This window comes from Tachysurus fulvidraco, chromosome 22 (assembly GCF_022655615.1).
Source record: "Tachysurus fulvidraco isolate hzauxx_2018 chromosome 22, HZAU_PFXX_2.0, whole genome shotgun sequence".
In the NCBI taxonomy this organism is placed as follows: domain Eukaryota; kingdom Metazoa; phylum Chordata; class Actinopteri; order Siluriformes; family Bagridae; genus Tachysurus; species Tachysurus fulvidraco.
The window spans coordinates 8,306,210-8,327,903 of record NC_062539.1 but is presented as its reverse complement, the minus strand read 5'-3'; the positions used below and the strand labels follow the sequence as shown (position 1 = coordinate 8,327,903).

General features: G+C 35.9%; 1 protein-coding gene across 2 annotated transcripts in view; it reads right to left on the bottom strand.

Annotated features, from left to right (window-relative positions):
- gpc5c (glypican 5c) overlaps nt 1-21,694 on the bottom strand; it is a 69,389-nt gene that overhangs the window by 46,324 nt on the left and 1,371 nt on the right. For both annotated transcript variants that reach the window (XM_027143270.2, XM_027143269.2), the window contains exon 2: nt 10,575-10,736. In XM_027143270.2, the coding sequence (XP_026999071.2) occupies nt 10,575-10,736 (162 nt within the window). The remainder of the gene's footprint in view (nt 1-10,574; nt 10,737-21,694) is intronic.

Sequence of the window (21,694 nt, the reverse complement as noted above, 5' to 3'; positions counted from 1 at the left end):
GGTAAGAGATGGGGAGGAAGAGAAAGGAGGGAGAGAATGCACACTACATTACAGAGGTGCACATGTCAAACTGCTTTCCCAGTAACATGTTTTACATATAATAACTGACAGAGATTGACATTTACCATGTGTATATGAGCACACACTCTTTAACTTTGACTAATTTCCTCTGCCCTCGCCACCAAGCCTGTGTTTCATCTGATGTTTATTCAGAACTCACCAAGACCCGTAGGACACCGGTCTTTCCCTGTTGTTTTCGGAAAGAATTAGGCTATAAGAGAGACTTAAATGACATAAAGTTCTTGCTTGGACTACCAGCCAGCTACAGTATAACCAATGGGAAGTGAAACTTTTTTTAAAATAATGGTTAAACATCTGTCACTGGGCTTCACTGAACCCGATCCAGTAAATCAAGGACTATTAAAAGCATATGAATACGAGAACTATAATTAGTAATATGGTGCAATTAAACTTTCTGAAACCATTCATGTTCAGAACAAGCAATTACATATGACTAGGAAGATCTAGTTTTTCTGGACCATGTATCTCTTATCAGCCATTGAGAGAAGTGGCAGTAGGGTCATTTACAATCTTCTTTGAGTGTGATCATATGCTTGAGAGCTGTGTTGAATTGCTACGAAGCAGATTCAGCTTGTGAGTGAAAGACATTGAAAGCATACAGATTGGAATACCTGTGTGCTGGTTGTTAAGAAAGCTTAATACTTATATCAGTATAATTTGCTTTTACATGTTTTATATTTTACATTTCATTTCCCAGAGGATTTTCAGTCTTTTTTCCATCCCCACAGAAAACTTAATGCCATTTAAGCTAAATTGTTTGGGCCTTGGACCAGATTATCAGGCCGGTGGTTGGGAACAACTGATTTAATATAGTCAGTATTTAAATACATTTGAATGAGCCTTTTATTTTTATACTGCCACAGACAGAGCAGGCATAGTCTGTGTGCTGAAGGTGAACACCAGCACAGCATTCTGGCAAAAAAACTCACTCTATTCAGTAAATGGCAAGAGTATACTCCAGCAGCTCATTCTTTACATTTGTAATGAAACGTTGAAACAGAGTAGGCTTTGACTATAAATCTAATACTTTCAACACATGCTGAGCCTGTGTGATCAGCACCTCAGTGGAGATGACCATTTTACAGTGCCAAGTTCCGTTTTACATAAAATAAGACTTCATTCAGCAACATTGCTTATTGCTGTGCCAATGCATAAGAGCAGAGCCTTCTAATGGGGAGGTTTTATCTCTTAGGATGGCCCATTAAATACTTTCTCAAATTACTGATTTCTATAATCACCCAAGAGCAATTTTAAGATGCCCATACTGCCATCTTGGTTTTTCAGACACAACACAATTAAAGTGAAACAGATGGGAAGAAACCAAAATTAGATAATTTCACAATGTATTGCTTTTATTATTATTATTATTATTATTATTATTATTATTATTATTATTATTATTATTATTATTATTATTATTATTATTATTATTATTATCATGCACACTCCCATCTTCTTTAATGCTAAATTTTACAGTCATGAGTAGTCTGGAGCCTGTACCAGAGGTCGTGTGGCACAAGGCAGGGACACCCTGGACAGGGGTGCCAACCCATTGCAGGGAACAAACACACACATTTATCACTACAGACAGTTTAAATTTGTCATTCATCCTGCAGTGTATGTCTTTGAAATGGGGAGGAAACCGAAGTAGCTGATAGGAACCCCTGAAGCCCAGGGTGAACATGCAAACTCCATGCACACAGGGCAAGGGTGGTAACTGAACCCCTAAACATGGAGGTGAGAGGCAAATGTGCTAAGCCACCATGTCCCAAAATTAATCTTTTTGTTGTTGGTGTTATTATTATAATTTTTAATCTGCCCGTGACTAGAGGTGGGCAGAGGGGTAAAATGTGACTGTGTGAAGGTTTTTACTTTCATATAAGTGATCAGATGTAAAGGTGCAGTAATAATAATAATAATAATAATAATAATAATAATAATAATAATAATATACACAACAGCTGGGTCATTTTTAACCCAGTAGCCTAGGTAATAAAACATCCAATGCACTGTAATAAAAATAAATCCTGGGAAAGTATTAACTCAAACCTTAATTGCGCTATTAAAAATGCTAACAATGCAAGTGGGTTTAAAACAAATCTCTAGATGATACCAAATATACACTGGAGTGAGGTTGAGGAACTGTCAAAGCTTAAAGTGCTGTTATCTACCTATGGCATTTTTCCAGTATCGTCCATCATCATAGTAGGGTCCATATTTAATTTGCATGTGGTACACTAAACATACAGATAAAGATACGTACAGTAAAGAAGATACAGATAGTGGGATTGTTTTACAATTCTAGTCCAAATAGAAGTGCTGACAGCAGCTTAATGACAGTGAAAATATTCCACATCCACTTTACTGTTTGCATCAACAGACTTCACTGACTTTTCCCCTGCGTAACTGAATTCACGCCGATCCGAGACACAGGGGCGCTTCTCTCACTGGTCATCCATCACCCTCAAAAAAGCCCCTTAATCCCATCAGAGGCTCAGGTTTCAGAGGCCTGTCACACGAAGACATGAGGCATGTACGTCTGATATAATGCTGAACTAACCTGCTTTTGGTAGTGGTGGCATTGGTCATGTACTTTAAATCCTACACCATGAGCTATAACCAAAGCACTACTTATTATCATACAAATTAGATCAATTTTGTATTCTTGATTAACGAGGACAAAGTTTGTGATATCTGGAATACGTTATGATTAATGAGTCAAATACATTACTGTATGACCAACATATCCTAGCGAAGGAACTCTAAAGCTGATTTTCAAGAATGAATTATATAACATAAACAAGCAAATAATCAGAAATAAAATCTTCTTCATATCACCTTCCTCAGCTCCCCTTCATCTCTTTGCACAATTTACAATACTTACAGTATGTCTTCTGATCATCGTGCTTGATAGCTTCTGTTTTGCTACACTATGTATTGGTATGTAATCCTAGTCAGTGTTAATATACCGTAGTACACTTTTCTCTGCATTCAATGTCTTTGCAGTGTCTACTCTCATGTGATATTAAGCTAAACATTTCAGTCTTGTTGACTCTTATCACTTAACCAATTAACACCAATGGAGTCACATTTGCATGGCTGAATAATTTATCTATGTCTATGAAAAAATTGTCTATGGCTATGAACAGTGAAAATAGTTAAGGAACAATGAGCAAGAAAACACTCTTTGTGGGACACTAGTTCATTGTCCATGACATGCAAAAATCAACATAATAAGTACAATTACCACTTTTAAGCAGCTGTCCCATTGGGTTCCTTGGTTCTGCCCATAGTGATGGTGGACAAGATTTATTTTATTGCATACAGTATGTGCAATTAATATCACAGACTTAATATCACAGGGACATGGTTTAGTTCCTATAGTGTGAATTAAATTTAAATTTTTATACCATTTATGGGTCCCAATATATTTCTAGATGATTTTGAGATATAATACTATAGGAAGTCTGTATGAATAAACAACAAAATCTTGCATTTTGTCATTTTTGTAGAAATTCTCAAATTTATAAAGTACTACATTTAGAATGTATAAGTTAACGAAACGGTCAAATGTCCTTAAAACCCTCACATCACAACCTGGCAGCGAAATGAAACAGCAATCCACCGCTGGATGGGAATCAAACCGCAGTCACATGGGCCATTTGAAGACTTCTCCCAATCTTTTTCTCACACGCTCTTTTTAGTGTTGTTGGCTATGAAATCACAGATACATGCAGCAGGGCAATTGGGGAACAACTTAATGATACTAAAACAGGAAGAGAGGGGCTGTAAGGGTAGATGACAGGATTTTGATCATAGGGCTGGTAAATTGTATTAAGGTGTTGAAGAGATTAATAGCCATGCTTGATGTAAGCACCTCTCTCTCTCTCTCTCTCTCTCTCTCTCTCTCTCTCTCTCTCTCTCTCTCTCTCTCTCTCTCTCTCTCTCTCTCTCTCAAAGCATGCTAATAACACCCAGGAGACCTGATCACTCCCTCTCACCTCACAGACCCAACTCCCATTACATGTAATTTTTCTTTTCTGTGTAATATTTAATTTGAGAGGAATATCCCTCCCTTTATTAAAGTTTATAGTCTCCATCCTGATCATTTTGTTCCTTTATTCAGGCTGCTCTTTTTATTTTGCTTTATTTTCTAACTGTACCCTTTTCGTAATGAGCCATGTTTAATTGTTCCTCTTAGATTTCCAATTACCGACAAATCTGTTAGTATATATTTGCTGTATGTCTTCATGCATATAATTTCAAGGTCATCTAATTTCATAGGTTGTTGCACATGGATTAAATTCTTCTATAAATGTTATTAACAGGGATCAAATTCAGAGAGCTTTGCAAAACATTTTCTTTTCATTTTTATGGTTCTGGTAATAAAAAAAAGTGAATACTTGTCTTGTTAAAAACTCTGCTAATAGTATTAACCTTGAGTCAAAGGCAGCCAAATTTTGGGCAATAAAATCCATGAAATTTCCCCTTGTCTTTCAGGAGCATTTTTTTTTTTGGTATATAATCCCTGTTTTAACTGTTAATGGCTGGCAAATACAGAGTTTTACTGAAAATTAATGTCAAATTTGTTAAGGAAGGCTTTTTGCCAGTTGTTAAAGGTGACAGTAATTCTGGAGCTGACTTTTTAGTCATCATCTTGTGACAGGAACTGCATGAATTACTCTTTTTAAATAGCTTTTATGAGGGAAAGCACTTTACATGGAAAGGTCCTTCCCAAATGCCAATGTCTATTAGACATACGTCCAAGTCACAGACATAACAGCTGGACACCGTCATCAAGCAGCAGGTGTGTCACCATGGTCCAATTTGAAAATGACCAGAACACTGTCTCTCTCTCCTTCTCTCTCTCTCTCTCTCTCTCTCTCTCTCTCTCTCTCTCTCTCTCTCTCTCTCTCTCTCTCTCTCAGACCCACACATGCACACAACTAAATTCCATTCATTCCAATAAGCTTGACTGACTTTATTGGCATTACTACCTAATTAGCATATTCACAATGTAACAAAAATTCAATTCAATTCAATTCAAGTTTATTTGTATAGCGCTTTTTACAACGGGCTTTGTCTCAAAGCAGCTTTACAGAACATAAACATAGAACAGAAGTTAAACATAAGGAGAAAAAAGAATTAATATAGTAAAAAATTAAGATATATATAGGTCACAGTGTGTGTGTATGTATGTATGTATGTATGTATGTATGTATGTATGTATGTATGTATGTATGTATGTATTTATCCCCAATGAGCAAGTCTGAGGGGACTGAGCAAGTCTGAAGGAAGAAACCTTGAGAGGAACCAGACTCAAAGGGGAACTCATCCTCATATGGTTGGAACTGGTGGTGAGATTACAAATACAGTCAAACAAGTGTTGAATTGGTGTAAAGATCACATGGAGTTCAGATCTCCTCTTGGTATCATAGAGTCCAACTTCAAAAAAAAAACTTCAGAATTTTGAGAAACCTCTCAATTTTTTTAGTTCCTTTCTTTTCTCAGAAACAAGAGAGAGACAGAAAATCTCAAAGGGCTATAAGGGTGGAACCAGTTTTAACACTACATTCCCTCATTCTTCTTTCTCTGTCTGTCTGTATTTTTTTTCTCTTTGGGATCACTCACTCCAGCTTCACACAGGAAGCAACATGGCGAGTCCAATTAGTCAAATCATAAGTCTGAGAAAGACCAATCTGCCAAGGGAGGGGAGATGAGACTAGCATGATTCAATTTGACTGAACTTGTGAAGTCATGCATTTGGGGCCGAAGACAAGAGGGAACCAGCAGAATAACAATGATGGTGATCGAGTGTTTTTTTTTTCTGCTTGTTCTTGGCGGTCACAATGTCTGTGAGGTGTGAGGGTTTCCTACAAAGCCAAGTGGTTGTTGATATGATACCCATATGATAACCATACACTCTCACTGCCTTGTTTCCACACTTTATATACTGCCTTAAATATCTCAGTAGTTTGGATATATAATTGGGGTGCATTTATTTAAATGAGATGAAATTGCTATTTAATTGTTGTAATTACATAAGGTTTGTTTATAAACAATATAAATAAAAAAACATAATTTGTAAAGTTAGAATTATAAAGAGTAGAACCTCTTATTGAACGATGCTTTGTATTTTTAAATCTTTTTATGGCTAATATGACTTAAATAATGGACTGTAAAAGTCCAGGAATGAATATCAATCCCATAAATCTTAATCTGATAGGTAGTTAAAAGATGTTATTATTATTATTATTATTATTATTATTATTATTATTATTATTATTATTATTATTATTATTAGTATTATTATTATTATTATTATGTATCTTGTGATGCATTGTCCCAACTAAAACATTTAAGCATAATAAACATTGCATGATAAGATACATGGCTACAATTTGCCAAAAGAATTTCAGGACAATGACAACTGAGATTTTACAGAGTGCATGTTGTCTATCTTAGATAATCTTATCCCTATGATGCTTTAAAGAACATTGATGTTGTCTGGTTAAGCAATACATTAAAAACACACTTTTTACAGATGTCCACAGAGAGATAAAACAATGTCCGCAGTCCTTTTCCTTTGACCTCTTGGCTGTGTTTGACATGTGAATAACAAGGTACCAATTTATGACATGCCTAACAATAACAGCTGTGGTCTCTCAGGGTTTACATTATATCCAAGAGGTTGGCGCCACCAAAGAGCATGAACAATATCAGCATCAATAGTATTATATCATAGATGAATCATTTGAATTAGGTCAAATGCAACTCTATAGATTAACTAAATCAATCTTCAGGTAATCTGCTTTCTTGTATCTTTATAAACAGAGATTTTCTTGTTACTTTAGCTCCCATTACATCCCTTAACATCACCAAAAGACATAGATTTCAGCCCACCTTTCACCAATGACTCATTATCAGCAAACAGCACAAAAAGCATGGCTCTGTAAAAAATCAGTTTTACTGACAGTGACCTCAGTGACCTTCTGTAAATCAATCTGGATAAGAATGTCTGGTAGATGTTGTAATATGCAATTGCAAATGTAACTGTAAATCTGAATTTGAGTGCTAGCCAGATCCTGGTCAAGGACATGTCAGTTTCCCATCAAATAATGTAAACTGTGAAAGTATGAACAGCAATAACAGGCTTGAGAAGGGAGGAAGTATAAGTAATAAAGCAGAATAATTCATACTGCACTTAGAGGGTGAACTATTGAGCAGGAGACACAGCAAGTTGTTTTTATAGCTGTAAGCACACTCAAGCTTGCTCATACTGAAATGTTTGATGACTATAATCATATAACAGTAGATGGATGGATGGATGGATGGATGGATGGATGGATGGATGGATGGATGGATGGATGGATGGATGGATGGATAGAAGGAAGGAAGGAAGGATGGATGGAAGGAGTCATGAATTTTCTGAAAAGAAATTCTCAATGGTATTCCACACCATGTAAACCACCATTATGTTAAAGCCTATAAAGAAAGCAAACAAAATAAATGTGAAACCATTTGGGATTTGGCCTGATTTGTTAATGGCACATTTTACTTGGTTAAAAGGGAAGAAAACTGGCTAAATACGGACTTGCATAGCAGACAGAAAAGAAGAGTAAATTAACCAAATTCAGCATATGCATAGCATGCTATGGTTTGCCTAATGGTAGAAATGTGGCAAAAGATGGACCAACCTCTCACAAATTCCCCTCTCTTACCCCAGCATTACTTTGACCATGTGCCTTTTGTTGTGAGGCTTGTCTCCACCCCATCCTATGTTTACTGACTGCACTCATCTGTTCACTGTCCAGCCCTAAATTTGTCTATCTATTTCAGGATGTCCAATCTTATCCGCAAAGGGTTGGCATCCATGCAGTTTTTCATTCCAGTCAACCACCAATTTATAAGGTGGTATTGACTTTCAGTAGACTAAGATGTGTTTTCTGCTTGATTGAAATGAAAACCTGGTATTTATGTCTTTTGTGGCATCTTATTCCGCATTAAGTTCATTAAGTTCATGCCTTATTTCTGTCTTTCCTGTTTTCTAACCCCAGCTTTATTGTCTTCTTAACACTACCTGCATGCGTATCAACCCTATTTATGGACTATGATGATTTACTCAACTAAATACCATGCTGAGTTTACTTGTGCCCTGCCTCTCATTACTTCGTGTTACACCCACCCGCACCTTCATCAAACCTGTTACTGAATGAGTCAAAAATTATGAAAAAAAACTATTGCAACTGCTCACTTGCTGCATCTATGCCCTCATGAGACAACTTCCAAAATATAATTACATGCCAATATGTTCATTCCATTTGACTTCCAGAATGTGGAGGTTGTAGCATCACCTCAATAAAGCTAATATCCTGCGGTAAACAATAATCAAAGTTAAAGGTTAGTTTCAGTTGTGAAACCATCAAGCCAGAATCCTTTTAACATGTGATACAGATGCAGTTCATACATACTCTCCACCCTCAGGGTATTTCAGTACTCATTTAGTCTTTCTGTTAAATAGTATAGGAGTATATCGTCTTCTCACGGTTGTTAGTGTCTGACATTGAAATGCTGCCTGTGTGAGTCTTTGAATCTTTATAAGATTGAATGAGAGCATGTTTGGGTAGGGGGTTTGGAGCTGTGACGAAGGGCGGCTCTAATTATGGTTCAGCATTCATTCACTAATGCGGAGCTGGATACACATGAATGGGTGTGTAGTGAGCATCAGTAGTAGCCAGCTTATGCTGCCAAAGTAAACAGAAGGTGACAGAACACTGAACAGCTCATTAGGTTTTGGGGGACAATTGCTTTTGGCAATAGCTTTTCTCTACCAAACATCAGAAAAAAGGTAGTCCATAAGTCACTAAGCAGTGAAATAGACTTAGTGTGAAATTTCATCTGCAAAAGTGCAATAGATTTAGTCTGTTAACCTTTATTAATCACAAGATGTTTTTTTTTTTTGTATTTAAAAATGCAATTATTTTCTGCATTTATTGGTTGTGTATTGGTGTCTGTGTGTACATAGATAAATTATGATTATTAAAAATGTAATATCAGTATAATATTGTCAAATATATGTATAGAATCTGTATATAAGTCCTGTGTTCTTGGCTGCTGTAATACTAAATGTAATACTAAATCAAGCATGTTGTCCATGACAGCTACCAGTCCGGTATCACATTGTCCATAAATATTGTTATGATCAACTGGGGAAAGACAATGGCTGTTCTTTCCATTCATAGAGTAGGGCCAGTTGCACTTCTCTTGGATTCCCAGCCACAGTTGGTTATAGCATTATTAGGATTAGAACTCATGATCTCCCAATGATTGGGTGAAACCTTAGACATTTGCACCACTTGGGAGCTTAATTACAGCCCTGTATACAAAGTCCTCCCATTTTAGAAGACTAAAAGTACTTTGGCTGCTCAGCTGTTACTGACCAGCTGTGTCTTGCTGCATCATTAGTTCATGAGAACTAACAATGATTCCGTCTGAGCTCTAATAAAAAGGCCATGTTAAAGGAAATTAAATTGAACAGACTTTAGGGTTTTCGTAAGTATGTATTGCACTGTATACTGTACACAGCATTTGTGTTTGCTTCTCCACTTCAGTGGAATGAACAGATACCAACTGGTCACAGTAGCTGACTCATTAAAGCCTGCTTTAGATGCTCTAATGCTTAAGGGCTCCTGGCACAGAACAAGCCCACACCAGAAAGTTTCCTGTCCAGACTGTCCCAGAGGAAATACACAGCCTTTGTTTTTGGACATCGGAATAGGAAAAATGTGTTATTAAATACAAAATGTATTAGGGGTGGTTAAAAACAAATAGCAAGCATTTCAGAACAAAAAAAAAATAGCACAAATGTTCTGATTAGATATGTACTTTACTAGCAGTCGTCACTATTTATTATAAAGGCCATAAATCCTGACTCTCCTGTGATGTTCCCCATTAGAATTAAAAAAATGTGATATGGAGGAAAAAGTCTAGACCATATCTAGACCAAACAGACACAGTAAAGTAAACCACCCATACTGTCTCAAAACATAACCGGGACATTAGTCACACATCAGTAGTACACTTGGTTTTTCTGAAAATACATGGAAACAAAGAAAGCATTCTGCATCCATCTGCTTTATTTGGATAATGATAAAACTGTGACTGGCCTGATGAGGGACCATGTGATTTATTTCTTAACTATTATATAAATTATGAGTGTTTGATTTAGTGGAGTGATTTTAAATTTTAAATTTCAGTCGCTTGTCCATTTTAAACTATGCAAACATGCAACATAAGTGCTCATCAAAATATCCAATCTTACTTTTTAGAATTTTTATTTTGTCAACCTAAATCTAGAAATCCTTAGTCCTTAATATATTGCTTGTGCCCTTAACTGATGGATGTGTGCACAAAATGATCTGGCATATGACTGTTAATAAAATGTAATTGGCTCTACTATATTTCAAATTCTAATTAGTTTCATTCATTCATACCCTGGAAGGCAGCAGCCTGGCTCGAGAGCAGGAATTTGAGTTCGAAGCTGTATGACCTGATATTTTGCACAGTATCCCTCAACGCTGCCACTTTGTAGCTGTCCTCCATCTTACGAGTACAGCAGGATGGCCCGTCATGTTTACACACCAACAGGTTCACATCTGGCAGAAAGAAAGTTCATTTAGTGTTCAGTTTCAATACACATAACATGTAACATATGGGTAAAACTTACAACTGATACAACTGAAGTGTCATCTCCTCTGGAGCCTTGGGTTGCTTAAACCTGACACTTGCACACGTATATTTGTTGCTGCTGTTTTATTTACTATATATATATATATATATATATATATATATATATATATATATATATATATATATATATATATATATATATATATATATAACCTTCAACTGTTGACACTGTAATACTTTAAAAGACCAATAAAAAATATTGTTATTACAAAGGGCTATGTCTCACACATAGTAGAGTAGAGTACATTGTGCCCTCAGATTGTATGTGATATCATGAGATAACAAAGTAAATAAAATATTTTTAAATGACTACAATTTCACAGCTAGTTTCAGTGTAATCCAAATAGTCCACTTGCATACACCACCTGGAAAACTGACCAATTTAAGCATCTCCATCACAAAACTGGAGGATATTGATATTAATTTTAATCTTTATATTATGTGTGTATTTTTTGTTGTTTTTATTGTGCTTTTGTAAAGCGCTTTGAGATGTTCTTTGAGATGGTGCTATACCCCATTTACATGACTGTGAGTGGTGCTGAATCCAAGCCAGAGGTGGTAAAAATAGGCGTGCACAATGCAATGAACCAACACAGGCTTTACACTGCTTGCTGAAGGAGATAAAGAGAAAAAAGATATGATATACTGGGCAAGTTTAAAAAAATAATTATTGTCTGCAAAGAAGAAAACCATATTGGACTCATGTTATGGCAGACTATGTAAAGTACATCACTTTTGCAAAAAAAAATGACTTGATTAGGGATGAAATCATGTTCAGCATGAATGATTGTTTAAAAGAATCACTATTGAATGATTCTGGTCTCACTCTTGATTATCAATAAGTCTATTGGGGTTACGAGCTGGAGAAACAGCCAAACACAGATGAAAGCAATGGGAGAGTGAGGCAAGGCCAGGCAGAGTGTCCAAAATAAATCAGGCAATGCAAAGCAAAACAAAAAACCTGAAAAATGCTTGTTCAGTAAATGCCAGGAAAAATGGCTGAGTATTAACAATAACTGCTTTTATTCCATGGGGATTTGTCTGACTCATCTCTTTGAATCAGTCACATGACAAGACCCAGAGACATGCCTTCAACCAAGTAAGAGTAATGGCCGGTTGGTTCAGCCTGGAGTCACAGGGAACAAATTTTGTGTAAACAAATGGATACAGCTTTGGGCAAAGGCAACTCTTATTAAGTCTTGTCAAGCACTACTAAAACTTATTGCTTCCCATTATCTCAATACAAAATGTTCTCAACATGATGCCTTATCATTGGAGCATTAAGTTGGCTTCATATTTCATCTTCACTGAAAGTTCATATGTGCATTTTCAGTAGCATTTAAATGCATTTCCTCTTCTACAGTACAGTGTACTTTATGGTTTGTGACTAATAAGTAAACATACCAGGTTTCAGTCACTCAAACACTCTATAAATACTGACAATGGTCACTCATTGATGGTAAAATATCCCTGAGTTCTTTACTCACCTGACATACCAATGCCTAGTTCCTGTTATATGTTTATATGGTATTGGATCTGTTTTTTCTGATTTTTCCTGATATCCTGGAGCTTTAGCCATCTCTTTCAATGACAGTGAACTTATTCATGCAGTTTTCCAATTTTTTGTTTTGTTTTGTTTCTGAAAATCACACACAACAAACTCCATATACAAATTAGTCCTCATTATTTAAGATTATATTGGATCATGGACTTTATGTATTAGCTTAGTCATAAATACCCTCTTAATATCCATTTTCAGTTCCTCATTAGGGTGATGATCTAATGCTTGCCGCTATTGGAAACCTTACCGCTGTGAAACACACACACACACACACACACACACACACACACACACACACACACACACACACACACACACACACACACACACACACACACACTCACATGCATGCATGCAGAGGCACACAAATGCATACAGTTAAAATCATATAGCAGGGAGACAGCACTGTCATTTAAAAAAAAAAAGACAATCCTATCCATTTAACTTTAATGAAGATTTTTGAGCGCACACACAGGCACACGTTCAACATTCTGGCATACATACTATAATGACATCACAGACAGAATTAACTGCTATGATACTGGAGCCCTCAAAAATTGAGGCCCATGATCGCATGCAGCACCTTGGCTCTCAACAGAGGGGGGAAGAGGATTGGGGTAAAGGGAAGAGGGTAGGAAACAGGGACAGAGAGCCTATGCAATGAAAGCTGACCCCAAGAAATGTCTCTCAAGCATTCACTCACTATCACTTCTCAACCCTGACCCAAGCTTTGTGCCACCCATTCCAAATCTGGCCTTGAAACACAATAGGGGTGGATAGCTCTCGCCATCTCTCGCTATAAGCATAACCTGGCAACCGCATCAGTGTGGCTTAATTATCTAGGTTGCACCAGCTGCTGTGTATCCCAAAGGAGTGAAGTCATAACCTCTGTCTGTTTTTTTTTTCTTGTTCTTATACTTAACATTCATACTTCCTATAATGTGCTGTCTTTCATATAATCTTCTTGCTTTCATTTCAGCTGTCTGTGAAGTATTCTTTTGTTTTCTCTAAACTATCAAATGAGTATATTGTATTGCCAAACAATCAGTCAGCAGTTTTTACTAGCAAGAAATTCTGGTCTGATTGGCAAAAAAGGCTCTGTACTTATTAATAACCAAATTTTGCAGTTTGATTCAAAATGCTTCTGATTATTGCTTATTCACTGCACATGACACAACATCAGATACTGTTAAAATGCCCATATACTGTATTATCTCCAGGATTTGATTCTGTATGTTGATGTATGGAACAGAAAGGATTCCTACAATCCTGATTCCTACAACAGCCAAAAGCACACAATACTGTATACGCCATACCTCTAACATAAACCTGGCTTTATAAAACAGCAAAGGTTTAAATAGCTCTTGATAGGATTACCAGAATATCCCATTGCCAATTTGCTCATTGTGACTTACTTTATCCTAGAGAATATACTTCCAGCCACCATGCACTGGGTTGGAACAGGGCTGTGGGTCATTTTCTATGCACCCGCAGCAGTTTTCTTAACTGCATGCAGCAGGGAGACTATTATGCTGTCCAAGGAGGAAAGGAAGAAGACTCCTCTTTATCACAATTAAAATGTTTTGTGAAATAGGCTTTTGGAACAAATCTATCTATCTTATAGACACATGAAGAAACTATCATGCCTTCAGTAAAAATTTAAATACTTGCTCCCTTACCAGTTCATGTACAGAAATTAGCTGTGCATTAATCTGAGCTCCACAGTACATAGATCATCACAATAACTGTACCCTGTAACAGTTAGACATTTTTGATCCAAGATCGAGATTTTGGACGAAGAGAGAATCGATTACTAATGGAGGATGAATCTGCTAAATAGTTTCCGTTTGTTTGCAAGGGACTTAACATTTAGAATGCAGGAGGAAATGGGAAATGTCACTTTATATAGAGTAACCTAACTTTTTACTAAAATTACAATCAAAATAAAATAAATATTCCATAAATATATTCTACCATTGTATATTGTCATATTGAATATATGAACTGACATATGAATATTGTTTTAGTGACTCAGACAAAAACAACCCAAAGGAATATTGCGAAAACCTGTGATCTTTTTTCCATTATAAGTAGTACCACAAGAAATAATAGTAAGTATATACACACAGATCAATTACGCAATTGTTTTTAAGAGTTCACTCCAGAGTTGATTCTGCACACACAGTCCCATGGCTCCTCTTGATTCAGACCTTCATTCATCTTCTAAATCCCTAATCACCCTCAGTTGACCAATCCACACTGTCTAATTGGCTGGATTAGGGCTTAATTCCGTTCTCATTGCTCACATAACAAACAAATATGATTAATTCCGTTGTGCTTTTGATCTGAGGTGATGGAGGCCAGAAGTGTAAAGATTTAATGAGACAATCTTTACCTGGGCAGATGTAGCCATCAAAACAGTACATGGAATGGCAAAAAAGATCCTGCATGCCTAAATACAGAGTCATTTCAGTGAAAGGGTTGTGGTTTTGTGTGTGTGTGGTGGGGGGGGGGCGTCTCTTTCTTTTCCTCATGTTTTGAAATTTAAAACATGAAGTTACATGAAAATTCAATAACCAAGTTAACAGACAGCAAACCGCAAACCATAACTTTCAGATAGACCAGAGATATAATATTATTTAATTATAGATATTATTTATTTATAATTTATTTTACTTTGTGTAGGCATGGTACAAATCAAACAATATTGTGGTGCAATTGTAAAAATCAAGCAAGATTTTTTTGTTTGTTTTGCTTAAAAAGATTTGGTTATCTTTTTAGAATTATGTCTGATATTTTAAGAATATGGATAATAAGTTATCTGATGTAAAATGAAGGCTGGTGTGTTCGTAAATCAGAAGCTCTCAAACCTTTTGTCATCTGTGTGTATAAAATTCCATTAAAAATATGAAGTCCCCTATTTGATAACATCTATTTACTGGAGTCATTAGATTTTTAATTCATAAATTATTAACACAAATGACCAAGATTCTGATCATTTGGAATTTAGCACTTGGTAGGTTGATTGGCCATAGAAATTGGTCCAGGTGTAACTGGAAGTGTTTTTGTGTGTGTGTGTGTGTGTGTGTGTGTGTGTGTGTGTGTGTGTGTGTGTGTGTGTGTGTGTGTGTGTGTGTGTGTGTGTGTGTGTGTGTGTGTTTTGTGTGTGTGTGTGTGTGTGTGTGTGTGTGTACATCCATCCCAACCTTGGCCTACCATGGGCCACTGTTTGTGCACAAGGGCTTTGTCTTACTGAAACATGTTTGGTTTAAGCTTCTTATGCCCCTTTTCCACCGAGACAGTTTGAGTGCTGGTTCAGAGCCAGAGCTAATTTAAAATCAGTTCTTTCTTTTTCGACACCCAAAGCAACCGGCTCTGAACCAGGAAAAGTCGTTCTTAACTAGCACCAAAACATTGCTGGTTTAGACTTAAGAAACGCTTGCGTCTGGGGCTGGGTTTCTGTGGCCAACAAGACAAAAGAGAATGTCGTTAGCACCATTTTAAAATCATTTTAAAACAGGATTTGCCGTGTTTGGATGACAATGTAGGTTCTCAAAGCCATGAGCATTAACAGTAAAGCAACATCCTGCAATGTTGATGTTGTGTTTGCCGTTGCTGTGACGTAAGACTTGGCACTGTGATGGTTCGTTAGCCCATGGAAAGGCAAACTGGTTCTTAGAAGGCTCGCCAGTGGAACCAACTTCAAACCAGCACTGAACCAGCACCCGGTTCTTTCTGGTGGAAAGGGGGCATTAGTTCCAGTGATAGGAAAACTGCAATGCTACAGCATACAAAGGCATCTTGTACAATTTTGATTCTATTTTTGTTGTGACAGTTTGGGGATAACACACATTTGGGTGTGATGTGAGGTTTCCACATACTCAAGTCCATTCTTACTGATAAAGTCACATAACCAAATTGGCTGATAAAATATATTTGAGCTGAGGTAAAGAAGTCCAGAAGAGGAAGATTTAATGTTCCAAACTAACTCAGTTTTTCTTCATTTGAATGCTTTATTTGAAAGTCTTTATGTAATGCAAACATTGTTGCTATTAAATATTTCACTTCAAGGGTCTAAACAGGCTTAAAAACTTTCCTAATTATGCTGTTTCAGGATATAATTCATTTATTTTTTACAGTATATACTACTTCCACCCTAGTTTGAATACTTAATATTGAAAGTAGCCTACTGATATTAAGCCTACTGATATTAAGTGAGTAAAAACTCTTTGCACTATTGATGTAGGTCATCAACTCAAAATGTTTACCTGTTGAATTTTTAATAAAACATCTCTCCAAAAGAACTGGGCAATGAAACTGCATTTTCTGCAAATGCCCTCAGTATTTATCTTATTTCAAACTGGCACTAAGACTCACAGTATGCCAACCAGAGAGTGTGCAAACTGAGCCGAGGACAGGAAATGGGGGAGCTGGAGGTTTGGGGTGTATTTGGATAAAAGGTTAACAGTGTGGATTCAAAATGTGGAGGAAAACTCCACTACTACTAGGTTTAAGGTTTAAAAACCTACAAATTATTCTAAGTAGTGCTTTAAAAATAAACTCGTAAAGTAAAATACAGCCCACCAAGTAAAACTAGATACAGTAAACACCTCAAAGGTCCAGTGTGAACCACAGGCAGGACATCAAAGGCACAGGGAACGTTTCATACACACATATACACACCACACACAGTGTAGGACCTTAAATGGTCTCCACTACATAAAAACAATCAAACAAACAAAAAAACCCTTTCCTTACCTTTACCTGGTCATTTTACAGTACTGTACATACCAGACATTCCTTTGAATTTCTATATTTCTCTCTCTCTCTCTCTCTCTCTCTCTCTCTCTCATATATATATATATATATATATATATATATATATATATATATATATATATATATATATATATATATATATATAAAGGGCAATAATAGCACAAACTAACCTTGGGTTTGTACTGTTATTGTTTAATATGCTTTCTTAATGTACAGCAGATTGGCCTAAATGCTGAGATCAGCCCTGGTTTAAGTAATGGCTTAAAAAAGACATAAAGAGCACTGGGTTAGCTGATTTAAAACTGATTTCAGCATTCAGTTAAAGGCATGCAGAGGTACAGTAAGAAGTAGCTGACTGAGCAAAGTGGGGAGCAGAAGGAGAATATGTTGAAAATCTGTCTGAAGGAAAGTAAATAGGAGTTGAGAAGCTAAGACTTTCTTCCAGTGCCAGAGATCAGCTGCATGAATGTGGGGGCTGTTCTAACACTTCCATCAAAGATTCAAACCCACTTTCATGACCTGACCAAGGGCTATTTGATTTTCTAAATAAGCAAAGTTAGCAAGGTAAAGGTAAGAGTAACAGAAATAATATTTTTTTTCTATAAAGTCAGAATGGTTCTATTACATGATGGAAGGGAGTTGGTTCCTGCTCCTTTCAAAATACTCTTTACTTTATATACCAATTTACAAAAATAAGAATTTGACCAGGATATCAGATAAAATTTACCATCTCCATGTGGTCTCTGTGTACAATGTGTACAACAACCTCCTTATCAATACACAATTGTCAGACTGTATATGGCAATAGAAAGGATATTATTAATAATAACACTCCAGTGTTTATAGCAGTTTATAATCACATTCTCCAGTGTCACCCAAATGAGGATGAGGTTTCCTTTTGAGTCTGGTTTCTCTCAAGGTTTCTTCCTCTTCCATCTAAAGGAGTTTTTCCTTGCCACAGTCACTCCATTCACCTAATCCACAGTCTCTGTTTTCAATATTTCTAAGTCCTGTAAAGATGCTTTGAGATGATGTCCATTGTTAAAAGCACTATACAAATACATCTGAATTGAATTGATATTTGAATAATTGAAGATTATGTCCCCAAAATAATTTGTTCAATCAGTCTTTCTAGAGTACAGACATTTAGAGATCCAGTTCATTTATCTGTGTGTCAAAGAGTTTGTCCCATAGATAAGTGGGTTAATCTATTCCATGACAAAGCCAAGCAGGTTTTATTAGGCCACATGGCAGAAAGTAGAGTTTAGGCCTCTAGTTAGGATTAAGATTCAAAATAAGATTTAAAATAAAATAAGTTCATTTGCATTTGGAATGACATTAAAAAATATTTTTTTGAAATTGAAAATAATTTAATTTTAAAAGAATTAAATTGCAGGCAAAATACAAATGTAAATGAGTTTCAAAAACTGTTTGAATAAAGAACCTACTAAAGAACCTGAATACTGAAGAACCTAAGCCTGACTGTGTTATAAAACATAGGCATTAGTGTGTTTTATGTTCTTAAAGTTTAGGAGAATTATATAACATGACTTAGTATTACAACTAAGTAAAAGATTTTGTATTGTTGACAAAAATTTATCTGCAAGTTTAACACATTCCCTAGAAAATATCCTAATTTGTTGGTGCAATCTAACTTATTATTAAAGCTTCCAAAGGGACTTTCAGCCTTTCTAAATAGGCTTTCTAAATAAAAGCATTTAGAGAGAAAATTGTATATTGTCATTCATATGACAATCACAGATAGAAAATGATTATATGAAAGATGCAATCCTCTGTAGAACCTGATGACATAAATGAGCTTAATTTACAAATCTAGTTATGTTGACATGTATTTTGTATTATATAAAATGCTTTAGTAAATTAGGCTCTGGGAGTTCCCTACCAATCGTGAAGCCAGTTGTTCAAAAAGAAATAACAAATGGCATCTTACTGAGTTGTCTGTGCTTAGCCTTAAATAAGTAGCAATCATTGAGATTTCACCCTTTCCATAATTAAATACTCCAATCATTGTAAATGTTGTATGTTACATTTTTATAATATGGCTTTACTGATTTGTTGCCATGTTCAACTTTATTGGCAAAACCAAAGTGAAACTACTACTGTATGTACTTGTAGAAAATATTATGTCATGTTTGTAAAGAAAATTGCTTCTCTTATAATGATTTTTTTTTGCCCATATTGGCCACTCTCATCATAATGTCACAGAAAATGTAGGTTTAAATTGTTCAGTCTCTGTGGCTCTAAAAAGAAGCTTTACAAATATCCAAAAATATTGATTGTAATTTTAATATTACTCTCATTCTGTCAGCGACATTTTGCCAGCAGTACAGCAATAACAGTCTCGTTAACTTCAGTTCTGTACAGAAACACACAACGGGTTTGATGAAGTCCATGCAGAAGGTTCTGTATCTTTTTAAATGTCCTTGTGCCATGTTGTAAAAAATTATTTATAATGGTGCCAAATTTAATAGAAAGTAATTCACAGCAGTGTCGATTTTATTACAATGGGGTTTAGATTTATTGCATATACTGTAGAAGGAATACCAACATACAGTAGCAATCCTAAAGCAACGTAAATAAAGCTACCTTCAGTTTTTTGAGTTGGGAATGTGAATGATGTTTCTATAGGAGAATTTGGAGTGACTTAGACTGAGAACCTACAGTAAGCAGCATACTGGAAACAGAATGTTTTCAATGAAAACTATCTCTCTCCTCATTCAGTAATGGATGGCACAGGCTTTGTCACATCAGCATGTAATCCTGATATAGTTCACTTGGACACAATGATACAGATCATAACTTTTAGTGAACCAGTGGATAAGCAACTTTGTGGCATTAATTACTTAAAGCTCTTATGTTATCCTTGGCTAAATGCCAATATCATTAATTAAAAGCCTTTGTTGGCAGGATTTTATACTTTAAGCCAATGAGGAAATAATAAAAAATAGAGACGCTCTAAATACTTGTGTTCTTGTTACACTTCAAACATCAGTTCCATGTTTTATCAGGTCAATTTCTAAAGTCTTCAGTATAACAGTATAATCAGTATAATGACGGTTTAGTCATTTTTAATGCATTTAATTTATTTGTGAAATATTTCTTCATGTCTTTGATTAACATTAATCATTTGTGTTTATAATTTAACTACATTCAAAGGAAATCAAAATGTTTAATATATGTATAATACAGTATACAGTATACAATGATCACTATATTGGTCTTATACTGTGAAATTATTGCTCTAACTTTAAGCTCCTTTCCAACTCCCTTCAAAATAATATTGATAAAAATAAAAAAAAAACTTATGAATCCTCTGAATAGCCCTGCATAAAGTGTTATTTGTGACAGGGCTCATCAGTGTCAGTGGTTAGAAACACTTTGGCATGCCTGGCATTCCAGACTCCTGGTCCAGACTTCTTGTTGTCTGTGTCTACAGCCTTGCAAGCTGACTAAGCTCTATGTCATTGCCCTGTGCCTGTCAGCTGTCACAGAGTCTGTGTCCACAGTTAAAGAGGTCATTTAAGCAAGCAGTGCTAATATAAGAAAGAACAGGAGCTAGCCAGTTAGTATCCACCGATGCATTACAGTTATCATTCATTCATTGAACTTCAGGATCTGTTTCCGGCTACAGGATTACTGAACAAAGTGAGAATACACTGTGGTCACATGCCAGTCCATGTCAGGGCATCATGGACCAATGCGGTCACGTACACTTTTTCACACCCAAGGGTATTTTAGCATAGCCAATCCATCTGTATGTGTGTTTTTGAGAGGCACGAGGAAACTGGATTACCCAGCTGAAGCATCTGAACATCTGAAGCTCTTCACTAAACTAAATTTAGTTACTACCACATGAAAAATTAATTTTCATGAAAGTTAAATTTAGCATTTTATATTATAGCTCTTCTAATTTTAATTGATGCACTGAATATATGCATGTATTATACAGTGGACATGAAAAACCTGCATACCCATGTTAAAACTGTAGGTTTTTGTGAATTAAAAAATAAAATTAATTAATACTAACATAAATCATGTTAATTTTCTTTCCAGCTTTAAGGCTAGCTAGCGATCAATATAGTGTGTAAGCTGCCGGCTGTCAATTTTATGCCTACTGTCATGAGTTATTGTTTGAAATTTTAGACACCATATTGGCAACTCCATTAACAGATCGTATAATAGATACCAGAGGAAGTATGCTCTCATTATATTTTAACTTTATGGGCTTTTTGCTATGTGGCAATCTACATGCTCTTTCTGCATCAGCATGGGTTATCTCTGAGTTCACTGGTTTCTCTGCACCATATAATAACATGCATGCAGGTGATCTTTCATTGTATTAGCTTTCTTTGCTAATTTGCATGTAGCAGAGAATGAATTTGTTCAATCTGGCTTGCAATGGACTGGCATTCCATCTAGGGTGTAATCTTGCCCTGCACCGTGTGTTGGCTCCGGATCCACTGAGACCCTGAACAGGATAATGTTTTACCAAAGATAAATGAA